The following is a 24,148-nucleotide window of genomic DNA, read 5'->3' as shown; positions in this document are numbered from 1 at the left end:
CAGATCAAAGTCTTCCAGGAAATTTTATTGGGCCTAAATGCTTCTTTGCTTGTTAATGTAAAGAAATAATAATCAACAATAAATAATCAACAAAATCCCACATTACTCATCCACAATCATGAGGCAGGCATGAGGATGAAACCACAAGGGTTGGTCTCTTGGACCAAGAGGAAGCTGACTCAGAGGTGGCTAAACCGAAGATGGAGAAACGGGATTGTGGGTCTGATTCTCCCAAGCACACACAAACACACAGATGTACAGCATAAGATTTGCAATTTTAAAATGAATTAGCTAAAAATAATTCATTTGTGTTTCAGAAAATTATTCCACTACATAGTTTAATACCAAAAACTGAGGCCATTTGAAACACTGCACATTAGTATTACATGGTGCCCCCTGCTGGTGCATTCATGTAACTGCACCTTTGGACGTTTGACATGTAAAGATGAGGTTCAGGTTCACTGTAAGTCAAGCTGTTCTAATAAAAATGAGAGGAAATAAAGAGAATCTAACAGCAGATTTAATTGATTAATTAATTATTTAATTTATTAATCTTTAGTGAATGGCTTCAATTACTAGTGCATTTCAATAGGGATTTTATAAATGTTTATTCACAGCTGATAAAACTGCTTCCTAATAAAACATGTTGGAAATAGAGAATTGTTTTAAATATAGCACCTCTACAGTACACATAAACCATCGGGTGCTTCACAAGAAGAAGAAAAAAATACATTTTTAAATGATTAAAACAGTAAAAATAAAACTGAATAAAAAGAATGTGAAAAATACTTTAATTGTCAAAAAAATACAAGACTATGGAAATGTTAATCTTTCTTATAAAAATGCATGGGTACAGAACATACAGAGTTTTCAGGGGGGAGGACAGAGTCAGTATCATATATTGCTACTGGGGTGAACTCGTAAGGTAAAGTTTAACAGGTCAGGTTCTGTTCCGATCTGTGGTCCAGAAGTAATGTCATTTTGTCTCCAAACTCCACGGCCCTCTGGGCATTTTTCAGCAGGGATGGTTTCCTGTAAAAAACATTCAGTTTGTACAGAAGCAACATCTTCAGAGACTGGTTTGGACTGTGAGAAAGCATGACAGAAAACTGATGTATTCATGCAACGGTGGTGAGTATTTTAGATTTAAAGATTAACTTCATTACATTGCTCCTGGATTCTGCAAATGCCCCAGTGGCCATTAAATCAGGTGTGTTGAAGCAGAGAAACATCTCAAACATGCAGGACAGTGGACCAGAATCTGACCCCTTTGACCCCCAGCAGGTCCCTGAGGTCCAGTGATCAAAGCCTAGTGGTTGTGCAGCACCAGGCTAAAGACCAAAGGTGACAGATCATTTGCTGCTGTGGCCCCCAGACTCTGGAACTCTCTCCCCCTGAGCCTGAGATCAGTGGACTCGGTGGTCTCCTTTAAAAAGCAGCTGAAGACTCATTTGTTCAAGCTGGCTTTTGTATGACCTTCTTCACCACTCTCTCTCTTTATTCTGCTCTCCCCACCTATTCCACCTTCCTCAGGATCCACTGATTTCCCTCTTTCCTGTTCACTCTCTCTCCTTCTTAACATTTTTTAATCACAAGTGTCTATTTTTGCTCATTTAAATATATTTTTAAACATTTTCTAAATGCTTTTGTTATATTTTTACATTTTTTGTTTTTGTGAAGCGCCTCGTGATTTTTATCTTGAGAGGCGCTATAGAAATTATATTTTCTTCTTCTTCTTCTTCTCTTTAACCTTAGCCTGACGAGGTGTTGAGCCCATCTTTCTTTCCTTATTACAGCTCTCTGAATTCTCCTTTTGTCTAATGTTCCCATGGACAGGCAAGCCATCCTATAAATGTAAATATGTGCAAATCTTCAGCTACTGCAAAGGTTTGTCCAGACTTATAGGCTAATATTCTCATGCACTCTAGGTACAAAGACCTAAAAGGTGAACCCAATAAGAGTTGCAAAAATGCTCCAGTTCCAGCTCAAATCCACAACAGATTTTACTTCATACAGTAAAAGACAATGAAACTTGGCCAAACACACTTAGAGCAGCCAAAGGAACCAAATGACACAAATGTAAACAACATAAAACATTATCTGTGGACCTTCACTTGGAAATCAAAACAACATGAGCAATGGAGCCGCTCCAGGAGAGAGACAGAAAGCAGGGCTGGGGCGGTGGGGAAAGGAATGTGGGGGCTGGGCGGCTGTGGACAGCGGAAACGGTCTTGACAACAGCGTTAAGTTACTGCAACAGCTGGACAAAACATCTGTCCCAGCGAGCCAGGGCTAGGTTACATGGTAAAAGAAGTACACCTACAGAAAAGGGCTTATTTAAACCATCATCACTTTAGATTTAGTGAAAAGACAGAAGAACCAGAAAGCAGCTAAATCAAATGTTTCTGCTAGTTTTCAGCTTAAACTTCAGTTCAGCATGATTCACTTTGGAAGGAAAGCCAGAGGATGACTGCCAAGAAAGAAAATCCCTGATTGTTCTTAAGGGGTGTTCTCAATGGAAATAGAGATCTGGCTTTAATTTTGGCACACATAAGTGAGTTCGTCACACGACAGTAACACGATGAGGCGTTTCAGTCTGAGCATTAGTGCATATTCGATTGGAATCGCCTTCAACTTGAAAAATAAATAAAAGCTTGTTTTGTTGACATGATGATTATTATAACGTGGTCTGTCTTGTTTCTCTTGCAATTACCAATCCTATAGGCGTTTGTGTTCAGCTGATCACAAATCAAAATAAAATAAATCTTTCCTTTGTTTGCGTTGAAGCTGTTAAATTAAAACTGGCCCCCCAGACCCACTCGTATTACAATAAATGATTCACCACATAATGGTGCATCAGAAAAATCATTCTTTATTTCAAAATACAAAGTGTTCCTAACAAGACTCTGCACTATTGACATATTGCACAACAAAACATCAGGCATCTGAATACTGACAAAAATCACTGAATTCATGGCAACTTGCTTCTTTTTCTGACTGTAAAACTGGACTGAAATGTTGCTGAAAACACCTTTCACATTAACTCAATCCTGCTCTGCCTTAACTTCCTCTGCAGGCTCCTCTTTCTTCTCGTTGATGGCAGCTTCGTTTTTTTCCACGGCGTCTGCGTTGGACTTTGGCTTCTCTTCCCTCTTTTTTGGTTCTGGAAGGAGAATGACTTTCCCGATGTTTTGGCGTTCATGCATGCGCTTCATGGCTTCAGCCACCTGGGGAGTAAACAAACAGACTGTAATTTGAACACACTGAAACAAAAAAAAAACCTTTTTTATTTGTAAAACAAAAAATAAATGGGGCTCAATTCAGTAAAAAGCTAAACATAATATTAAAAGTGTTTATCTACAGCAACAGTTACTAGTGCCTCTCTGTTGAAGAGATACATTTCCACTTGTACAGGAATGCGATATGGGGGAGCAAAAAAATCCAGAGGACCATAATTAGCCCCGGGCCACACTTTGATGTTCCTGCCCTGATGATTTGTAAGGAAAATGTTGAGGAGCACCAATAAAAGAAGTGTTAAAGGTTCATGAAATAAGAATGACCTCCTGTGGTTAAATATAGGTACTGCAGTCCACTTTTCAAAACAAACCAGTGGACTTTTCATGAGTTTCATGACAGTTTCCAGTTAATAGGTACATACATTTCACAGTAAGTTTGAATTATTGGTAATTGAATAAGTAGCTTGAGAATTTTTTTGCTTCTATTTCACCGTTAGCATTGTTAGCTCAATGTTAGCCTCTAGAGTTCCTCACAAAATTTACAGTAAAACAAAAAGATGTTGTAGCTTTTTAAGGATACAATAAATAACTTCTGGGTCTTCTGGGTTCTTTCCACAACTCTGGAACTTCTTATCAAATTACCAATGCCAGTGCAGACTTGGCAACCCCGTGGGCTCATATACTGTAAACAATAACTACCTTCGTATTTAGCCTTTTGAAAAGGAGAAAAACTGGCAACCCCCCTGCCGGCAGAGAAGGAAATCTGTTTTAATGTAACCTTTCTTCCAAAATGACTGAGGCGTTAGACTGTTTTTAGATTATTTCACTGTAACAATCCTATTTATTGTAACTTTAACATAAAGTAGTTAACTCATCTTGTTTACACAACTAGTTTCTTTATCTAACCACCCTTAAAATAGTAAATAAATACTGTTAAACTGAGTGGATCTTAATGGAAATATGTTTATGTTTATTCATTTAGCAGACACTTTATCCAAAGCGATTTACAATTTATAACCTATAGGGCATGTTGTGATCTGTGGGGGAAACCGGAGTAGCCGGAGGAAACCCACGCATGCATGGGGAGAACACGCAACTCCACGCAGAAAGGCTGCAGCCGAGTTTCGATCCTGCAACCTTCGTGCTGCGAGGCAACAGTGCTAACCACTGCACCACCATGCAGCCCATACTATTGAAAATACTGTTTATCCATTTATCATCTATTTTATCTTTTCTGGACTTCTGAAATTCATTGTTTGCATTCTGCTTGCCAAAGTCTGTCTAAATATTAAAGCTAGTAAATTCAAATGAGCAAAGGTTTCCCAACCTGTATTAGTGTCATGGCAACAATTTAGACTGTAACCTAGCAACAAATGTTGAAGGGCAACTGATCTGACAAGGGGCGAGGTTCCCTTGTTTGCCGTTTCATATGATTGATAAAAAATGGAAGAATTCATAAACAGAATAGAATATATACATATACACACACATATACATAGCAGTTAGCAGTATTGTTTAGCCTAGCGTCAGTACCATAATTCACAGGCAACGAGTGGTTTAAGCTCTGGATCTGCCAGCAAATAAAATAATAATAAAAATTAATCATAATAAAAATAATGTGATACAACATTCAGATTCTAGCTTTATCTGAAAAATTTTAACTCAAAGCAAAATGAAAAAGAGGAGATCTGTGGACAGAAAGTGACTCAGTGAGCTTCAAGCTGGAGCGATTTTATAACACGCTGCAGGGAAAATGATTAACACATCTCTGTCAAGCATTTTCAGTCTTTTGTAGTGTCATGACTTCATAAACAGTATTGATCTTGTCTTTAGCAGTGTGTCCGGAAGCTCCACATTTAAAAAGCCTTTTCTAAGAGATGCTGATCAGATTTGGTGAAGCTTGGAAGAAAGAGATCGGAGCACTGAATAATAATAGCAACCGTATACGTTGTTTCTCTTTTTTTCATGACAATCAGTAAGCTACCGTTGCTTCAACCATTCAGTCAACTAATGACGAAACTGACCTCCTCAAAGTGATAGCAGGAGTCGATGCGTGGTTTGATCTTTCCCTGCTTGTAGAGCTCCAGCAGCTTAAAAATCGTCCCATCAAACAGCTCCTCGTCATCGATGTAGCCCAGATGGAAGCCGGAGATGGCCTTGTTGGTCTGCATCAGTTTCAGGGTGTTGAGAGACAGTTGGTTGTACCAGGTCTTTGCCATGGCCAGCAGGTTCTTTTTCTGACCCGTCACACAGTTAGCTGCACCTGGACAGCAGAACGTTTTCACAAGCCAACTGTTATCATTTGGTTGGCCGTTTTTTGCTGAATTAGAACTCTTATTACATGTGCATGCTTTATTTCTTTGTGACATGGCCTCAGCTGGGTTCAATTCTGTGATTAAAGATAATAAATTCTGTCTGTTACTTTATGAGCGCACAGCAGACTCCATGTTGGTCCCAAACCAATCGTATGACTAGCAAAGGCCCATCAGGAGGACTGATTAACAATTTAGATAAAGAACAGTTCTGTTTGTAATCATGCTTGTAAGCATATAAAATGAAAGCAGTCTAGTTTAATGCATGCTTCTATTTCCAGGGTCTTACCAAAGGCTATAATCATGCCCAGAGGTTTGAGCAAACCAAAGCCTTTTTGGGTGTCAGAACCACCAAGTGGGTCCAGGACTATATCAACTCCTGCAGAGAGAAGAATAAAACAGCAATCAGGGAGGCAGAAGTAAAAAAAAGGAGTTAAAAACGAGTGAATTATCAGATGTATCACCCTTTGGGCTGTTTTTCCGGATTTCAGTCACGTAGTCTTTGGTGCGGTAGTCAATGGGGTGAGTTACCCCTCCCTGGCTGATCGTCTCGTGTTTTGAAGCTGATGCAGTGCCAAAGACAGTCACATCCTGCACAGTCTGACACAACTGGGTAGCAGCAATACCCACACCACCTACAGATGTGCACACAGCAGCAGAAGATGAGACAGCGCTCACAGCACAGGAGCATTTCACCCTGTGTGTGGTCTGAAACTGTTGTGGTTTGAAAAGCACCAAGTCTCTGAACCATCTAGACTTAGTCAAGCGTTCTTTAGTGATCACCTGAAAAATAATCGCTCAAAGCTTGAATGAACTAGTGCTTCAACGATACAAACCAGGCAATAATAAACAGGTTCGTGTTGGTAAAGAATACACAGTTTATTGGGAAATGGGATTTTACTACAGCTACATTTTAGAAGGGGGATAAACAAAAGCATAAATAAAAGCCAGCTCTCTGGTTTCTGTGGTGCTGTATAACTCAGAGGGTCTGGGTGTGTTCAGGCTCACAACTTATTCCTCCTGTCTTCTTTTTCCACTTTGGTTTCTTGTGGTTGATTTATACAGGTCAGCTGACAAACATCTACCTGCTCACTGCAGACTAGTGGCCTTCTATGGGGCCGATGAAGGTCATGAGGAGGCTGGGATGTTGACAGAAACAGGCTTTCATGCTGTTTATTACTTCATATACTGAAAATTGATCGTTCACTAAAATCACTATTATTTAACACAGTTAGAGTTTCTTCTTCAGACAAAAACATACCACACAGTGGCTCGTTGCAAATAAATGCTACAAGCTGTACCCAGAGTACTTAACAAGTTCATTTTACTGGTTTCCTAACGCTATCTAGTTATAAATTTAGAATAAATCCTTTCCAAACATGTTACTTTTATCACTAGACCTTAAAACACAGTTTTTACATTAGTATTTCAGAAATTTAATGGCTAAACTATCCAGAGTTCAAATTTTAAAGAGATTTAAGGAGATGGCATAAGTGGGTGGTAAAGTTGAGCGTTCTTAATAAAACAGAGAAAAGCTGCTACGGTAGCCCTGTAGTCCAATCAAGAAAAGTGCTTTGTTTACCCAATAAAATACTGCAAACATTTAGTTTAAAGACCAAGGTCACAGAGAAACCGTTATTTACTTTTTTGCATGATCGGTCACTCTTGGTTTTGCATGCAGCCTGAATGCAAAAATGTTCTTCTACCCCTATTTGCTGGATTAGCTACAAAACAGAAATCAGACGGGGAAACGCTCATATCAGATAAGCCTGACAGATCTACATCACCTTGATTAGCATTCACAGACCCAGTGGCGGACTGGTAATCAGGAGAAACAGGTAACTTTCCGGTGGCCTGGCCGTTAATCTGGCCTGCTCAGTGATTGCCGACAATCACGATCTGCATAATATCTAAATGAACAATCCGTCATGCAGCTCATCAGGGCATCTGCTCTGACGCTCACACAAACAGAGTTAACTGGACACAAATCCCCCCCCCCCCCCCCATCTTTAGGGTCTGGCAAAGCGCTGTAGACACCCCCCACCCCCCAGTGGCCACAGATGCATGTTCAGTCTGGCCTAGTGTGATCATGTTAGGAGAACCGGTTTAAAGTGGAGTTTATGGGCCAGTTGAGTTATCACTCAGTGGGCAATGCTGGGTGTGTTGGGGAGGGAGACACAACGGCTGTCAGGAACTGATCATGATGGTCGGTCAGATTTTCAGATTTATACCATTTTTAGGGTAGAGAGCAGTGCTTTGGACCGGTACCAGTACCACTTCTTATTACAACCATTCAGTATACCAGCACTTTTGTCAAGGGTACAGTGCAGTACCGGTAAAGTCTCCGAGTATTCATCAGTCCAAATCTCAGAGATTTCTGTCCTCAAACACCAGTCACCCACAGTCTGGCATGCCCTCCATGAAGGGCTGCACTTTGCACAAAAGGTGCATCATTGCCGTGTGGCGCACATGTACATAGACGTATGTACAGTCTATGGGCGCACTGCGCGTCACCATCAGCTCAGGAAGAGGAGAGAAAAAAGAGAAGTTTTCCGACACAGTGCTCATTCCCGCAGCAGCTACTGACCAACCAGTGGTTAAATGCTGCGACAGGCAGGTAGATGGAGGAGCAGAGACAAATGGAAATATAGATTGTGCGCAAACACAAAAAAAGGTCAAAACAGGAGTGTGCTTCACTTGGAAGTGAACTTTCTTTGTAGTCATAAGCTGCTGATCATGAAAAAGAAGAGATGATAATTCTGACTGGATGTGGACTGGAGATTGATTTTACAGCAGCCCTGATGATCAATTATGAAGTTTCTTGTTAAATGCATAAACCTCCACCTCTGGCTTATATTTGGTTCACAGTCTTTCAGTGCATAGTATTACTATTACTACTGTTTTTTTCATAAATAAGAGAGAGCTAGCTGAGCTCGTCAAAGTAGCTACTCAACTACCATTTTAACATGTACTGTTTAACCATGACATTTAAATGTAATAGGGTAAAACCCAGTGCATTTAACATAATGCTGCACTTTAGAAAATGGGTTGAAATATAACATGTTGGTGGAGCTGGGTTCCGATTATCAGTATGGTCTCCCTCCCCTCAGCGGCAGCTCAGTGCATCTCTGACTCAGAAGCTCCAGTGATGTGCACAGTTAGCTCCGGTTGTAGCTAGGTAGCTACCTCTGTTGGCTTAGCTCCCACCTCCGCGTTAGCTTTGGGTTAGCTTGTAGCTACATCGCTTCAGTTCGACGGGTGTTGTCATTTGATCCCAGCCTTACAGCCCCACCCTCAACTCCACCTCTTTTCCCTTTTATGGAATGGTATGGGCGTGACAAGACATGTGACGCAATCAAAATGGCGGTGGTGGCCACCTCCCATTTTAGATTAAAAACTTATAATACGAGCCTATGGACAGGCTATATATGTACATATATGTCGATGGGACCCACCCATCTTGGCTCGCAATGGGGAAGGCTGTTTTTGACTTTGCGTCCAGGAGAGAAAAGAAAGCATCTTGGCTAGTAGAAGCTAACCAATAGCATTAGCAACTCCACCATGTGGCTTGAGTTATTTCTGGAGATAAAACGACTTAGCAAAGCAAACAGAGTCAGTGGCAGAGTAGCGTTGCTGCTGGCCAGTCAGAGGCAAGATGTCTGAATATCAGGAAACAAGATCCCAAATCCTGCCGTCTTCTGCTCACCTCTGCTCTGGCTTCCAGTTCCTGAAACTCAGTGGTGGGCAGTCAGGGCCAGCAAAGCCTTCTCTGCTGGCCTAAACTTACTCAAAAACGTAAATGTATTTTTTTTTTTCTTTGGTAAATATTTTTAAATAAAAAAAATGTTCACTGGTCTATTTTCTTTATATCCTATTATACCCACTTGGCTGCGCTGCTTCCAGTGTTAAAATACCAAGGCTGGGTGTTATCCAATCAGATTTAAGCTAGTTTGTGTTTTCAGGCAGATTAAGTCTGCCCTAGGCCTTCAGAATCAATCGAGAAGCCCGCTGTCCGCTGTAAGTGAACAGAGACTATCTAGTTGCGATAGCCAATCAGCTCACGAGTCAGCGTGGCTCAGGCCAGCTAGCTGGCCTCACGCAAGAGTTGACATGAACGCATCCTGTGATTGGATAAGCAGTAGTTAGAACTTTTCTAGCGGCATGAAGCAAAATATCTAAACTAAACACGGAGATTTGTACCTTTAGGCAGCTATCGGTGTATTTTTGAACACATGATGGCTGAAAGAGGAGAAGAGACAGACTTGGTTGCAGATTTACTTGGCACACCATTTTCCAGACGGACCTTTCAAGAAAAAATGGATCTTGTGAGAACAGGTCGTCTGACTCCAATGCTAGCTGGCTTGTCCCAGCAGGGGAAAGGATTTGTTCGTCATTTTCAGGCAAGCAACTATGAACGGTACCCATGGCTAACAGCTTCAGAGAACCGCTGCAGGTTATTCTGCTGGGAACGCCTGTTGCTCGCATCAGATGGATTTGGTAGCATTAAAGCGCGTTAAAACGTACGCCAGAAACACGACCGGACAGACACGTCTTTCAGCATTAGCCTCCATGTCCATAGAAAAGGACCTACTCATGGACCTGAAGAGCACAGATAAACTGTACAGAGCCATTGAGGTTTTCCTGAGGAAAGAAAGAAGGATGGATTTTATTTTCAAATGAGCTTGAGAGGAGGAGATCCATGCTGGACATTTATGTTGGTGAGTAGAAAGTATTTTTTAATGTTTTGTCATTTCATTTTGTTAATAATAAATGGTAACGAAATAAAATGTCTAAATGAAATTATTCTGTGTTCTGTTTCTATGCAATTTATATTGTGTATAACGTGGTGTGCGCAGCTGCGCCAACATGTTCAATTGTTTCGCAATCGCGGTGCAATTTTCTCCAAAACAAATGCAAATAATGTGTTTGCTTTACTTATTTATTTTATTGTCTCATCTCTTAAACCCGTCTTTCATTTTTGAGATTTGACGGTATCCGTGGTCTTAGCTTCCTACTCTCAATTGGGAATGCGAGTTTGATTTTAAAGGCTCCGGAAATGACGTCTTGCCCAGCCACTGGTGTGTGTGTGTGTGTGTGTGTGTGTGTGAGAGGTTTCTCCAGCTGTGATGTCCTATTGATGGTATTTTAAGGTGTGTTAATTTAGATTGGACTGAATAGGAAATCACTGAAGGCCCAGGGGTGGAATGCACCGCCCGCCACTGCTGAAACTCGAGCAACAGAGTTTTTCCCCCACAGAGATCGACTCACAAGGCATTCATTTATACTAGAGACCACTGCAAATGTGTTGAAAAATAAATGAGTGAATTTTGTCTTTAAGCCCAGTAGTTAGAAAAGTTTTCATGAATCAATTTTTTCCAGTAAGAACTTTTATGCATGGGTCCTTGATTTAAATACCTCATCTCTTACCGCCTTTTGTTGGAAATCAGAAATGTCACATCATGTTATAAAGGTCATATAGTGTCCTGGCAGCCATGTCTGATAACCATTCAATTAAACATTTTTAAATAAGCTTCTATGAGAATCAAGTATGCATATGTCTACACACTCACACACACACACACACACACACACGCACGCACGCACGCACGCGCACGCACGCACGCACGCACACACACACACACACACACACACGCACACACACACACACACACACACACACACACAGCTGAATCCACAGTTGTGATTAGAAACCTGAAGAGACTCTTCTCACTGTGTGTTTAATAAATAACTCACTGGCCCTAAATGTCATTTATCCACCTTTAGATGATTACTTTTAATGTTCTTTTCCATAATAATAAAAAGACTGGTGAATGAAGCATAAATTATTTTTCACGTTAGCAGCATATTTACCAGAGATGGAATGTATTATTGTTTATTGCACACATATGTGGACATGAAAGCTGTGTACTCCTTCAGGATAACACTGGAATGCAAAACAAATTCTGATATATTTGTTTCTTACCAGCAGCCATGTGAATGAGAACACTTTTTCCTGGCCTGAGGTTGGCCATCTCAAACAGCATCATGTACGCTGTCATGTAATTAATGGGAAGAGCAGCAGCTTCTTCAAAACTCATCTCATCAGGCATGGGGTAGGTGCGCTTAGCCAGGACGACGACTAGCTCCTGCCACATGCCACAGCGGTCCATCGCGATAACCCGATCTCCCACCTAGGAGAGGCAACAGCAGGACAGAGATGTTGATGAAACACAGAAATAAACAGTGCATTTTCACTAACTAAATGAATAACAGTTACTTATTTTACCTTTCATCACAATAATAGAAACATTATATTTTGCAGAAATAAAATGAAAATCCAATTCATTTCCAGGCAGGGCAAGGAAATAACTGCAAACTCTTATTTTGTTAACATATGTTTTACTAATTAAGAATCTAAAGAGTTTAAATTGTTTTTGATTTGTTTACACTTAAACCTATTTGTTTCTGTTTTATCCATTTCTGTTTAAATGAGTTCAGACAAACGGAATCAAGCGGAACATTGTTTACACTTAGTGGGGTGTTTGATTCCCATAAAAGGTTTTGTTGTGAACATTTCCTATTTGAAGAAAAAAAGTCCAAAACAGGCAAGGACACAGGAAAAGTGTGATCTGATTATAAATGCTGCAGTGCTTCCTCTTTTATACAGCATGAGCATTTAAAGATGTAGGGCCACACCCACTTCCTGCTGCACACCACCAGTGATATTAGGCAGATCACACATGTACACATACACACACACACATGCATGCATGCAGGCACACACACACAGAAACGAACAAAAGCGCGCGCACACACACACACACACACACGCATGCATGCATACAGGCACACTCACGCACACACACACAAACGAACAAACGCACGCACCCACACACACACACACACACACACATGCACACATACACACACACACACACACACATGCATGCATGCAGGCACACACACACAGAAACGAACGAACGCGCACACGCACACACACGCATGCATGCATACAGGCACTCTCACGCACACACACACAAACGAACAAACGCACACACCCACACACATGCACATATACAATTCTAAAACTCAAACTTTTCTTGAGTTATTACATGCTCCACCTTTCACCTTGGATGACCTCATTTATCTTTAAAGAGCAAGTCACCCCCAAATCAACTTTTTTTTAACTGATAAACTATATAAATGCGTCTCTAATCATGCTGTAGACATGTGTAGTCAATAATTTGGCACTTTAGTGCATCTTAGTAAAAATTTAAATATTCTGCCCAAAACTGTCAGTGTTGCGCCGTTGTCAGGTGAAAACTCTGCACTGCATTTGAATTTAAATCTGCCATCGCTATTGGCTAGGAGGTACACCATGATGTTGGCTGGTACATTATGATGTCACAATGTTGTTGTGAGCCTGTGTGTGCGTATTTGTTAGCGGCTCCGCCCTCTCGGTCTGCCAGGCAACAGCATCTGTTGTATTTTTCAAACAGGGAGTGGGAGTGGAGCAAGACTCTGGTAGGAGTGACTTGCTCTTTAAGCTGATCTCACATTTCTCATCACTTGGACCCATGGCACATTTAAACTTCTGATGATCCCCAAAATGCACTACAATCAGTTTAAGAAAGGCTGAGGTCAGCTTATGGAGCAATGCTTGCTGTGTTTAAGCAGAGTGGTGGAAAAAGGCCTTGACACATAGCAGCATTTGGCACCATTTCTGCTTTTTTTGCACACAGATCAAATAAAACATTCAACAAACTTCTTCCAAAGTTGACTATCTTGCATTTATTATAGAGAAGGGTGTCTTTGCAATAAATTCAGAGTAAATGTTGGAGAATTTTTTTTAACCTTTATAAACAAAACGAGTCTTCTGACACAAATATTGATAATATAACATAATTAAAATGCATTAATAACAACCAATATGCAGTTCTATCCAGAGATGCACCCAAAAACATCTGCTGATGATTAGAATCTGCAAATATTCAGCATGACTGGTCTAAACTGTGATTGGTCAATCTAAAACTCAAAAACCTGATTTATTTTCTGCAAAGCGGCATTTAAAAAAAATCCTATATTTTTGGATTACCAAGAATTCATTTGCACTAGAAATTTTAGAAAGGTTTGCTTCCAGCTTTATTAAAGTTTGTGAGGTTTATTTCTGTTAATTATAGTTCTTTGAGCTAAAAACTTGGCCCTCAAAAGCAGAATCGTGTATCTCTTGTTTCAACCTTTTCTTAGAAAAAGAAGAAGTTTATTTAAAAAGCACTTTTTGCAGACAGAAGTCACAAAGTGCTTCACAAACAACTTGCACTACAACTTTATTTTATTGTCCCCCTGTAATAGCGGAGATAAACAGCACCTTTTTGCATTATTTTGTAGATTCAGTTGGATTTTTGGACATCGCTTGGTGTTTGACGACCCACAATGGCGACTCGACCCCAGTTGTGAGAACCACGAGTTAGAAGTCAGATATGGTTTTGTAGGCCATGCACACATGGAGGACAACATGCATGCTTACAGACTACACAAGCAAATGTTTTCATTCTGATGAGTGGGTAGAAAATACATAGCAGAGGGGAGTTGAAGCATTCAGACCGAGACAAAAACAGCTGTTTGGTTCCAAACAGGATTTCTAGTTTCAGTGCATTTTAATGTTTTGTTTTTTCCTAAATACCAGGGGCCACAGCATAAAAAAAATGTTGCTGCTCACATCCCCTTTTCTGTTTCTCTAGCTTCACCAGTAATAAAGAAATCCAACAGTCAGACTTCATCCTAAAACATAGATCTATGTCAAAGGTCATCGTGATGGACTGTTTTGTGAGGTTTCCGGAAACATCTGTTAAAGAATGATGTGGAATGCGGAATCTGAGAAGAAGAACAGCAAAAAGTGTTCCTGCAAACCACATCTAGTATGTCTGCTTCCCATGAAACAACCACACCCTGCAGTCCTTATCTGGAGAGGCCCTGCTCTGGTCCAGCTCTCTCCCTCCACTTTGGCATCCTTCTGTGTTATTGTCTGCAGCTATGCGCTCTTGCACTGAAGGCCCACCCAAATTCTTACACTAAACTACTTGCGACTGACTCAGTTTTACACCAAATCTTCATGCATTTAGAAATTTCACACCACTTGTTGCATTGGTAATTTCAGAGGGGTTTAACACTAAAATGCATCGGACCCTCTTTAAGATTCCTGCTCTTTGAAAAAGGAAAAGAAAAGTAAGGAAGTGGGAATGAGAGGAAGAGTGCAAGTGGTCGAGTGGGAGGGAAATTCTTTGCTAACTCTGAGGATAAAGAGTAGCTTTGGTAGAACGTACATACACGTTAAGACGCCCAAACTGAGTTTATAGTGAAAAACGAAAGTTACTGATGAAATCTTCACAAGCCACGTCATGCCGAACCGAGCCCAACAAAAGTAAATGGTGTGATTTTTCAACATCTGAAACAGCTCGTCATGGAAACTGTCCATAATTTCTATCATGGATACAAATGATGCACAACAAACTGGGGCATGTTTAACCACTAGGAGGCGCTGTGTATTTGAGTAGTACATGTATAATAGGAACATATAAATGCAAGTCAAGAGTCATAACTACTTTTAAATTGATAGAACCCCAAGGAAACGCAATCACACCCAACTCTACATAATCAATTATTTTTTTCTGTAGCTTAAAGTCTCACATTTCAGGAACACCAAAGTACCTAAATTTGGAGAAGCAGGTGGGAGTTTTGCTGTTTGCAGTAGTCAACTTCACCAATGTCTAAACAATTGTTGCACTCATCACTTCTATAAACAGCATAAATGAACTCCTGGTGTTTTATAAAAACAGTTATAGTCACATCCTGAGGAAGGCTCATAATGGAAATGCCAGCATATGCAAAGAGACCAGCAATTTCCCCAAAAGTTTCAATTTGGTATTTATAAATCTGAAATAATAATAAAGTAATGTAATAATTTAGTGGTAAGATTTACATGTAAAGGCCAAAAAATGAATTTACTGAATTTGAATATTAATTTAAAATGTGGAAATTTCCTTATGGGCCAACCAACTTATGGGTTCAGAGTACCCACCCTTTTTGGAGTTCCTAGGACGAGTGCTAGATAGTGCTCCATCAGGGGACTCCATTGTCCTGCTGGGGGACTTCAATGCTCACGTCGGCAATGACAGCTTGACCTGGAGGGGTGTGATTGGGAGGAACGGCCCGCCTGATCTGAACTCGAGTGGTGTTTCGTTATTGGACTTCTGTGCAAGCCGCAGTTTGGCCATAACGAACACCATGTTCGAACATAAGGATGCCCATCTGTACACTTGGTACCAGGGCAGCCTAGGTCGCAGGTCGATGATAGACTTTGTAGTCGTATCCATCTGACCTGCGGCCGTATGTTTTGGACACCCGAGTGAAGAGAGGACCGGAGCTGTCAACTGATCACCACCTGGTGGTGAGTTGGATCAGATGGCAGGGGAAGATGCCGCGTAGACCTGGCAGACCCAAACGCATAGTGAGAGTCTGCTGGGAATGCCTGGCAGAAGAACCTGTCAAGACGGTCTTCAACTCCCACCTCCGGCAGAGCTTTGACCACGTCCCGAGAGCAGTGGGGACATCGACTCCGAGTGGGCCTTGTTCCACTCTGCGATTGTTGAGGTGGCTGTTGCTAGTTGTGGTTGCAAGGTGGCCGGTGCCAGTCGTGGTGACAACCCCCGTACCCGCTGGTGGACACACATGGCCTGAGCGGACACTATGGTTTTTACATCATCACCATTCAAGTGTCACCGTCTCTCTGGATAACCTTTTTCTACGTTTCACTGACAATAGATGATGTCACTAAACCTCTGAGCTGTCTGAATTTTTTTAATCTTACGAAGAAATAAAAATTCTCTTAAGTCCACAGCATTTGTTGGTAAAATATACATATTAAACATAAAAACAGACTTTCATTTTCACCTGCATTTTCTCTCATTTCTATTTCTCTAAAATCCCATCAGAGACTTTATAATTTAGCTCAAAATGTTCTCATTAAGGGTCTTTCTAGCTCATCAAATATTCAACGTTAAACACAGCTGAAGAGCTTTTTGCCTCTAAAAGCTCAAGACATGAATATGACTTTTCTCACAGCAACTTTTCGTTTGAGGCTAATTCTCATTCAACAATCCTGTCTCTGATTAACTTTACTGTCAGGCAGTGATAGACACAGGGCTATGGTTACCATGGTAACACTAATGATCTACTGCAGCAGACTTAACATTTCTTTACATTTTAGCTTTCCACACATGTCTATTAATCAAACTGTAGATATTTTATGTCAGCTTTTATTATTTTAACACTGATAATTCAAACAGAAGCAGCATCTGCACTTTTCAAAAGGCATTCAAATAAAACAAAGCACATTTTAAAACGTTATCTATTGTGTTTTAGGTGGGATGAAATACTAATTTGAGGTTTTCTTGAGTCTGTACTGACTTGAACAAACAACACGAATCTAAGTGGGCAGTAATTGATATTTTCCTTCTGCTGATGATGTGGGCTGCCCACCAGCCCTAGAAGCACTCTGTGGGAGTATGGAGGCACTCACTTTTCTGTCCTTCACATCATCCGCCACGGCTTCGATGACCCCGGAGCCCTCCATCCCCATGATGACGGGTGGGGCGGGCAGCAGGTCGTACAGCCCCTGTTTGCCCAGCAGCTCGGCGAAGTTCAGCCCACACGCCTTGACTCGGACCAGCACCTCTCCGGGCTTCAGCTGAGGCTTCTTCAAGGTCTTCACCTGCAGCTTGATTTTCTCGTAGCCTCCATATCCCGTCAGGACCAGAGCTCTGGAGGAGAGGGGCTTCTCCTCCTCGGTTGGAGTCGGGCTGCTGCTGCTCTCCGGCTCCAGCTGCGGTTCTGGGGCGGCAGGAGGAGGTTCGTCGGTCTTCTTCACCTGCTCGGGTTCCTGCTGTTGGGTTGGAGCCTCTTCACCAGACATCATGAGCACTTTCTAAAGATTTACAGTTCGGGTCAATACTTCCTCTATGTCCGGCTTTTTCTTTCGTTATTTGTTGTCTGAATAATCCCCCGAAAGAGAATAAAATAACCAACTAGCTGTAGTTATTTTACTTTTTTAGAAATATTTCTCACAGAGAAGATGCAAAGCCGACTCGTTTGCAAAACTGAGCATGTCTCTGATTTCCTGCGTGCGCTCCACTCAACCAGTGGTCACTAAACAATCACCATGCATCACAGCAACTAATTCCGGTGGGGATTTTCACAATAAAACGCAATAAGTATCTATCTATCCACCTGATCATGTAAGGCCGAATTCTGCAAACCCATTTATCTACCCAAGATAACAACAACAACAACAAAAAAGCACCGCAGCTGTTCTTTACATCAATGTTATTTTTATATTGAAAATGCTAGCCATATTTTTATGTAGCAAATAGAATTGTTTTACTAAATGACTACAATAAATTAAATCTTGGCAGTTGATATATTTATATGAAATAAAGAGCGACATTTTGAAGTTTAATTGATTTGGGAATTTACACTTGGCGTCCCCTACATCGAAGACCTCTATAGTAGAAAACTTTATTTTGAAGTACAAACCCAATTTCCGGTGTCATCTTTTCTCATGATCAGTGACTTAACGAAGTATCAAAGGTGTCTGTCCTGTTTTGCTTGCAGAGGGCTGTGAGATGTGAGGCAGACAGCTGTAAATCCCAGAACTGGAGATCTGTTGGACAGGATTAGGATCCACATAGGTCACAGCTGGAAGAATCATTCAACAAATGTTTTAATTTAAGAGATTATTTAAATGTACACCCAAAAGTAGTGACTTACTTTTTATTAAATATTTAGAAATTATTGAAGCATAAGCAAAACTGAACCCCATGCAATTAAAGATAGGGACAAACTGCCACCTCTCTCTCTCTCTCTCTCTCTCTCTCTCTCTCTCTCTCTCACACACACACACACACACACACACACACACACACACACACACACACACACACACACACACACACACACACAGAGAGAGAGAGAGAGAGAGAGAGAGAGAGAGAGAGAGAGAGAGAGAGAGAGAGAGAGAGAGAGAGAGAGAGAGAGAGAGAGAGAGAAACTGAAGCAGTCAGAGCATCTCACACGTCTCATTCTGCTACTTTAATGTGGCTCACAGGAAGTGGTGACAAAACAGGGCTGCTTTAAAAGGAGGTGAAATGTCATTGCTGGTTGTCAGAAGATGGCAAATGGAAAATTACAGCTACTCAGATTTACATTGTGAAACGGATGCACAAATTTTAAGTAGGCCTAACGACGGGGACACAAGAAGCGCGCCTCGTAGTTTTTCTTTTAACCACTTGGTGTCCTCCATTTCCTCTCTGCCTTTTCTCTGCTCTTTTCCTCTACAACCCCCTCCCTCTTGCTGTTTGAGTGTGTTTGTCCCAATGGTTTGTCCGCGTGTGTGTGAACCAGGGACGCAGATAGGATTTTCAAACGGGGGGGGGGGGGCAAAGTTCCAATGTACCCCCCCCCCCCCACACACACACGTACACACACACACACACGTACACATACACATACACATACACAAACTATTGCAAGTGCCTTAACTAGAGCTCAGTCAGTTTGTGTAATTTCATCCAATGGTTTACGTAAAAACTAACACTTTTATATACATGTTTGAAGCCATTATGCAGTGGAACGCTGGCAACAAAGCTCTGCCTGATCAACACTATAAATGATAAATGATCCGCACTTGTATTTCGCCTCTCAGAGTAAGGACTCCAAAGTGCTTTACACTACAGTGTATCATTCATCCATTCACACACATTCACACACTGATGGTGATAAGCAACGATGTAGCCACAGCTGCCCTGGGGCACTCTGACAGACACCCCCCACAATTTAAATTTAGTCATTTGTTATTCTCCCAATCAATTACTAACCAAAACCTCATGCTTTATGCAAAACATTAAATGATTTTCAGCATACCAATCTTTACAGAAAACGTAAAAGCCCTAAAAAACTGCACATAAAATATAATAAGAAACAATATTCACTTATCACTTAGAGCAGTGGTTCCCAAACTTTCCAGCCTGACCAACAGATGTTCCTTCATATTTTTACGTTATTTAATTTTTTTTATTATATTTGGAAAGTTTTTATTTATATAAAAATATATAAAGCTCTTTTAAAATTGTATATTTTACTTTTTTATGATTATGTGGCACACTTGACTTCCATACACAACGCATCGGCATCTGCCTCTTTTTTGTACAAGTGGTGCTTGCTGCACTGACTCTGGTGCAGCTCCGCCTTTGTAGTTCTGCAGCACCCTCTTCTTTTTTACGGCTTTTTTTTTAACATTGTCGCTACGTCTATCACATTTGCGGTGTTTTTACCATCATTTCTACATCCATCACATCCCAGAGAAGGTTAAACCAACATCAAACCCAATGTTTGGGGCTTGAAAACTCCACACACCTCTCGTGCAGCACCAGCTGTCTGATGCTGCAGCAGCGTCAATCGTCCCGGCTGGATGAGTGAATTTCTTCATCAGAGTCAATATTCTGCTTCATAATCAGAGTCAGTCATTACCAGACAAAGTGATCGGTCAACAAAGACCAGACCAGCCAGCAAATATACATTTTATCTAATATTTGCGCTCTTCATGTTGCGCGCATCTCCTCCTCTCCCCGACTGGGAGCCTCTCAGCGGGAGGCATTTTTCAAGCTCTAAAAACTCCCAAACTTTGCTCAGCCTGAAGGTTACACATCTCCACTATCTTCTTATGTAAAGTAGTAACTTCATGAGGGATCATATTTGTAGATGAGACTTGTTAAAGTCAGCAATGAGGCTTTGGTGCTTTTAACGAGTAAGTCCCAACACTGACAACAACGTACTGAAACTAGAACCAACATGCATAAACGGACAGATCGGTCCCGCCTACTTACACTGTTGGTCTTTTTTAAGTAAGCAGTAATCGTTGCTTGCCATTTTCTCTTCATCCTGCATCCTAGCAGCAACCACTTTGGCGCCTCTGGAGTTGGTATTTGTTTACGTCATGCTGCATTCAATGTAATTGGAAAAAGGAGCTTCAAGTGCTTAACCTCTGATTTTGTTTTCTTTCTGGCCTTAGTTGGGGGGGACGGATCGGGGTCGATCTGAATCTGGAGGGGACACATCCCCCCCCCCCCCCCTATCTGCACGCCTGGTGTGAACCAGTTGTTAATACCTGGCCTACGACTTTCTGCCTGTCCTGTTTGCTCCAGCTGAAAGACACCCAAAACCACACCCCCTTCACGTGGTCTCTCTCTCTCTCACACACACACACACACACACACACACACACACACACACACACACACACACACACACACACACACACACACACACACACACACACACACACACACACACACACACACACACACACACACACACACACACACACACACACACAAGTTTGCTGTGTGTGCTCGTGTGGTTTTTATGCAGTGTCTGTTTACGGACACATTTGACTATCGCGAAATTGTACTTTGACATGCTTTATTTTGTTAAATTTACTGGCCTGCCTCTTATGTCTAGGTTTGACTTCCTGCCAGAATTGACGCGGTTCACCCGTGGCTCGCGAAAAAAAAAAATAGAGCAGACGCCAAACCGATCGTTGCACGGCGCAGGCTGGAGTGCCGGCGGCCCATGTGGTCTAGGATAACAAGGGCGCCGAATGAAGGCGGCCCCCATTTCACGGCGCTTCGGCGGCCGGTGTGTCCCCGGCGTAATTTACCCCCATACACATGACCAGATATTTTGCCAGATTTTTTTTCCTGTTTATTTTTCAGTGCATTTTATGCAACCTTTTCATATTTTAAAATCATTTTATTGAGCCAACATGTGCTAAAATCATTCATAAGTGTTTATTCAGACCCCCACAGCCCTCTGTGGCCAGAATATTGCACTTGTAAGTTCAAAGTTGTCAGACTGACATGGAGCTGACATGGCTGCAGTCTGGTTCCAGCACATTTTCTGCTTGTTTTAGATCATGAACATCTTTGATATGTTTGATTTGGTGATGAATCACTCCTGTAGACACTATTGAAGGCCGAGGAGACATTTCAGCAGTTAAAGTGTTAAAAAGACAAACGAACAGCAAGGAGATAAGTTTCACTTTTGATTTCACAAAACAGACAATATGGAGGTGCTAAAGGCAAGCCCAAACTGCATAATATCCCTTTGGTTGTACTCTTTGTTTTATTACAAGTAGTTTTTCATGACAATTGCAGATGGTGCTAGAGTATAAAAGGCAGCTCTACACATAAACTCTATTTAAGTTATGGCGCCCTCTCCTGGTTGTAATGATGAAAGTTCATGCTTCATAATTCTAAAGTAAAAACCGATTCATCCTGAGGTTTGGCTTTACCTCTGGATGTCAAACCAAAAAGCAAAAGGCACTGGTAATGGTACTCTCAGTAATGAGATGGGGTTCGATTCCCCACAGTGCTCTGCTGAGAAGATTTTCTGCCTGAAACTAAACAAATAACAGTTTGATACGAGCGTGGATTAATACGTTACCAACTCGGTGTTAAGATAGCAGCACTGGTAAAATCATCATTAAAGGTTTAGAAGCAATCCACAGATGAGAAAATAATGCATTTTCCATCAGATTTATGAATCTAAACACAGGTACATAAACAAATTAGGACTTGGTCATGACTCTCATTGACCTGTGGGAGAGATGAGATGATGACAACCAGCAAACACCTCCTCTGGTTGAGAGATCTGACCCTGATCCTCTTCCATCCACTGCAGAGAGGTTAAAGGTATCTTGGTGTCTTGTGTACCAGTGAGGGGAGTAGGGAGCAGCAGATCAGCAGGTGGATGGGGGTATCTGCTGGGATGCTGAACCAGTTTGTAGAGGTGGAGAGGGAGCTAAGCTCAAAAGCACAGCTTTATGTATGTTTCTTCCTGTCAAAAGGGAGTTTTCCTCTCCACTGTCGCTAAATGCTTGCCTAGTACGATGATTGCTATACATACTAATCAGTGACTCCATGCAACCTGCTGGGTTCCTTATATAGGAAACCTTTTACTGATTGGCCCAATGAACTGTATTGGAATGTTAACTATGTGAAATGCCTTGAGACGACTCTTGTCGTAATTTGGTGGTATATAAATAAATTGAATTGATCTCACCATCATGGAGTGTGTCTGGGATTAAATGGAGTGACAGAAGTATGTGAGAAGGCCTACATCCACAGAGGATCAATGGTAAGTTGTTCCAAGATGCTTGGAACAACTTACCAGCCCAAAACTCATTGCATGTATACCTAGAAGAATTGATCTTTTGTTCATTCACTGATTTTTGTTGATTGATGAAAATAAATGATCAACACTTCAACCAATGATCAACCATTTTTTAATGTGTTCTTTGTTTACATCAGTTTCACACTGGCCTAAATCTTTTGCACAGTACTGTACATATCTATCTATCTATCTATCTATCTATCTATCTATCTATCTATCTATCTATCTATCTATCTATCTATCTATCTATCTATCTATCTATCTATCTATCTATCTATCTATCTATCTATCTATCTATCTATCTATCTATCCATCCATCCATCTATCTATCTATCTATCTATCTATCTATCTATCCATCCATCTATCTATCTATCTATCTATCTATCTATCTATCTATCTATCTATCTATCTATCTATCTATCTATCTATCTATCTATCTATCTATCTATCTATCTATCTATCCATCCATCCATCCATCCATCCATCCATCCATCCATCCATCCATCCATCTATCCATCCATCCATCTATCTATCTATCTATCTATCTATCTATCTATCTATCTATCTATCTATCTATCTATCTATCTATCTATCTATCTATCTATCTATCTATCTATCTATCTATCTATCTATCTATCTATCTATCTATCTATCTATCTATCTAATAAAACCCCATTTCAACCTGGGTGCTCTCATACTTCCAAGCCTGGGTCCTCTACCAGGGACTGGGAGCTTGGGGATTCTGCACAGTATCTTAGCTGTTCCTAGAACTGCTCTTTTCTGGACTGAGATGTCTGATGTTTTTCCTGGGATCTGCTTTAGCCACTCCTCCATTTTGGGGGTTCTGCCCTGAGTGCCCCGATTACCACAGGCAGTGGTAATCGGGGCACTCTCTCTGCAGTTCTTCTTTGAGGCCCTGGTACTTCTCTAGTTTCTCGTGTTCCTTTTTCTGGATGTTGCCATCACTTGGTATTGCCACATCAACCACAAGGGCTGTCTTTTACAGTGGTCCTCAATAGGCTCCTCTTTCTGGCCCCCGAACCCCGTGCATGTATGTATGTATATATGTATATATATATGTATGTACATATATATATATATATATATATATATATATATACACACATACATATATATATATATATATATATATATATATATGTATGTATGTATATATATGTATATATATACACATACATATATATATATATGTGTGTGTGCACATTTATAGCTGCAGAGCAGCTGTGTTCCCTGAAAAAGGCCTTTTTGTATAATTCTGAACATAATCTGTACATAATTTTTCAGTTTTGAGT

General features: G+C 41.0%; 1 protein-coding gene across 1 annotated transcript; it reads right to left on the bottom strand.

The window, feature by feature from the left end:
- Positions 1-2,846: 2,846 nt before the first annotated feature.
- LOC107387865 (synaptic vesicle membrane protein VAT-1 homolog) lies at positions 2,847-17,732 on the bottom strand. Its single transcript, XM_015963100.3, has 6 exons — positions 17,127-17,732; positions 11,532-11,739; positions 6,013-6,183; positions 5,838-5,927; positions 5,261-5,499; positions 2,847-3,227 (listed from the first exon to the last, which is right to left on the bottom strand). The coding sequence occupies exons 1-6, from the start codon at positions 17,520-17,522 to the stop codon at positions 3,045-3,047; spliced, it is 1,287 nt and encodes a 428-aa protein (XP_015818586.1). The 5' UTR covers positions 17,523-17,732; the 3' UTR covers positions 2,847-3,044.
- Between the last annotated feature and the right edge of the window lie 6,416 nt (positions 17,733-24,148).

Source organism: Nothobranchius furzeri, chromosome 16 (genome assembly GCF_043380555.1).
Source record: "Nothobranchius furzeri strain GRZ-AD chromosome 16, NfurGRZ-RIMD1, whole genome shotgun sequence".
Taxonomy (NCBI): domain Eukaryota; kingdom Metazoa; phylum Chordata; class Actinopteri; order Cyprinodontiformes; family Nothobranchiidae; genus Nothobranchius; species Nothobranchius furzeri.
This window is presented reverse-complemented; position numbering and strand designations above follow the sequence as displayed.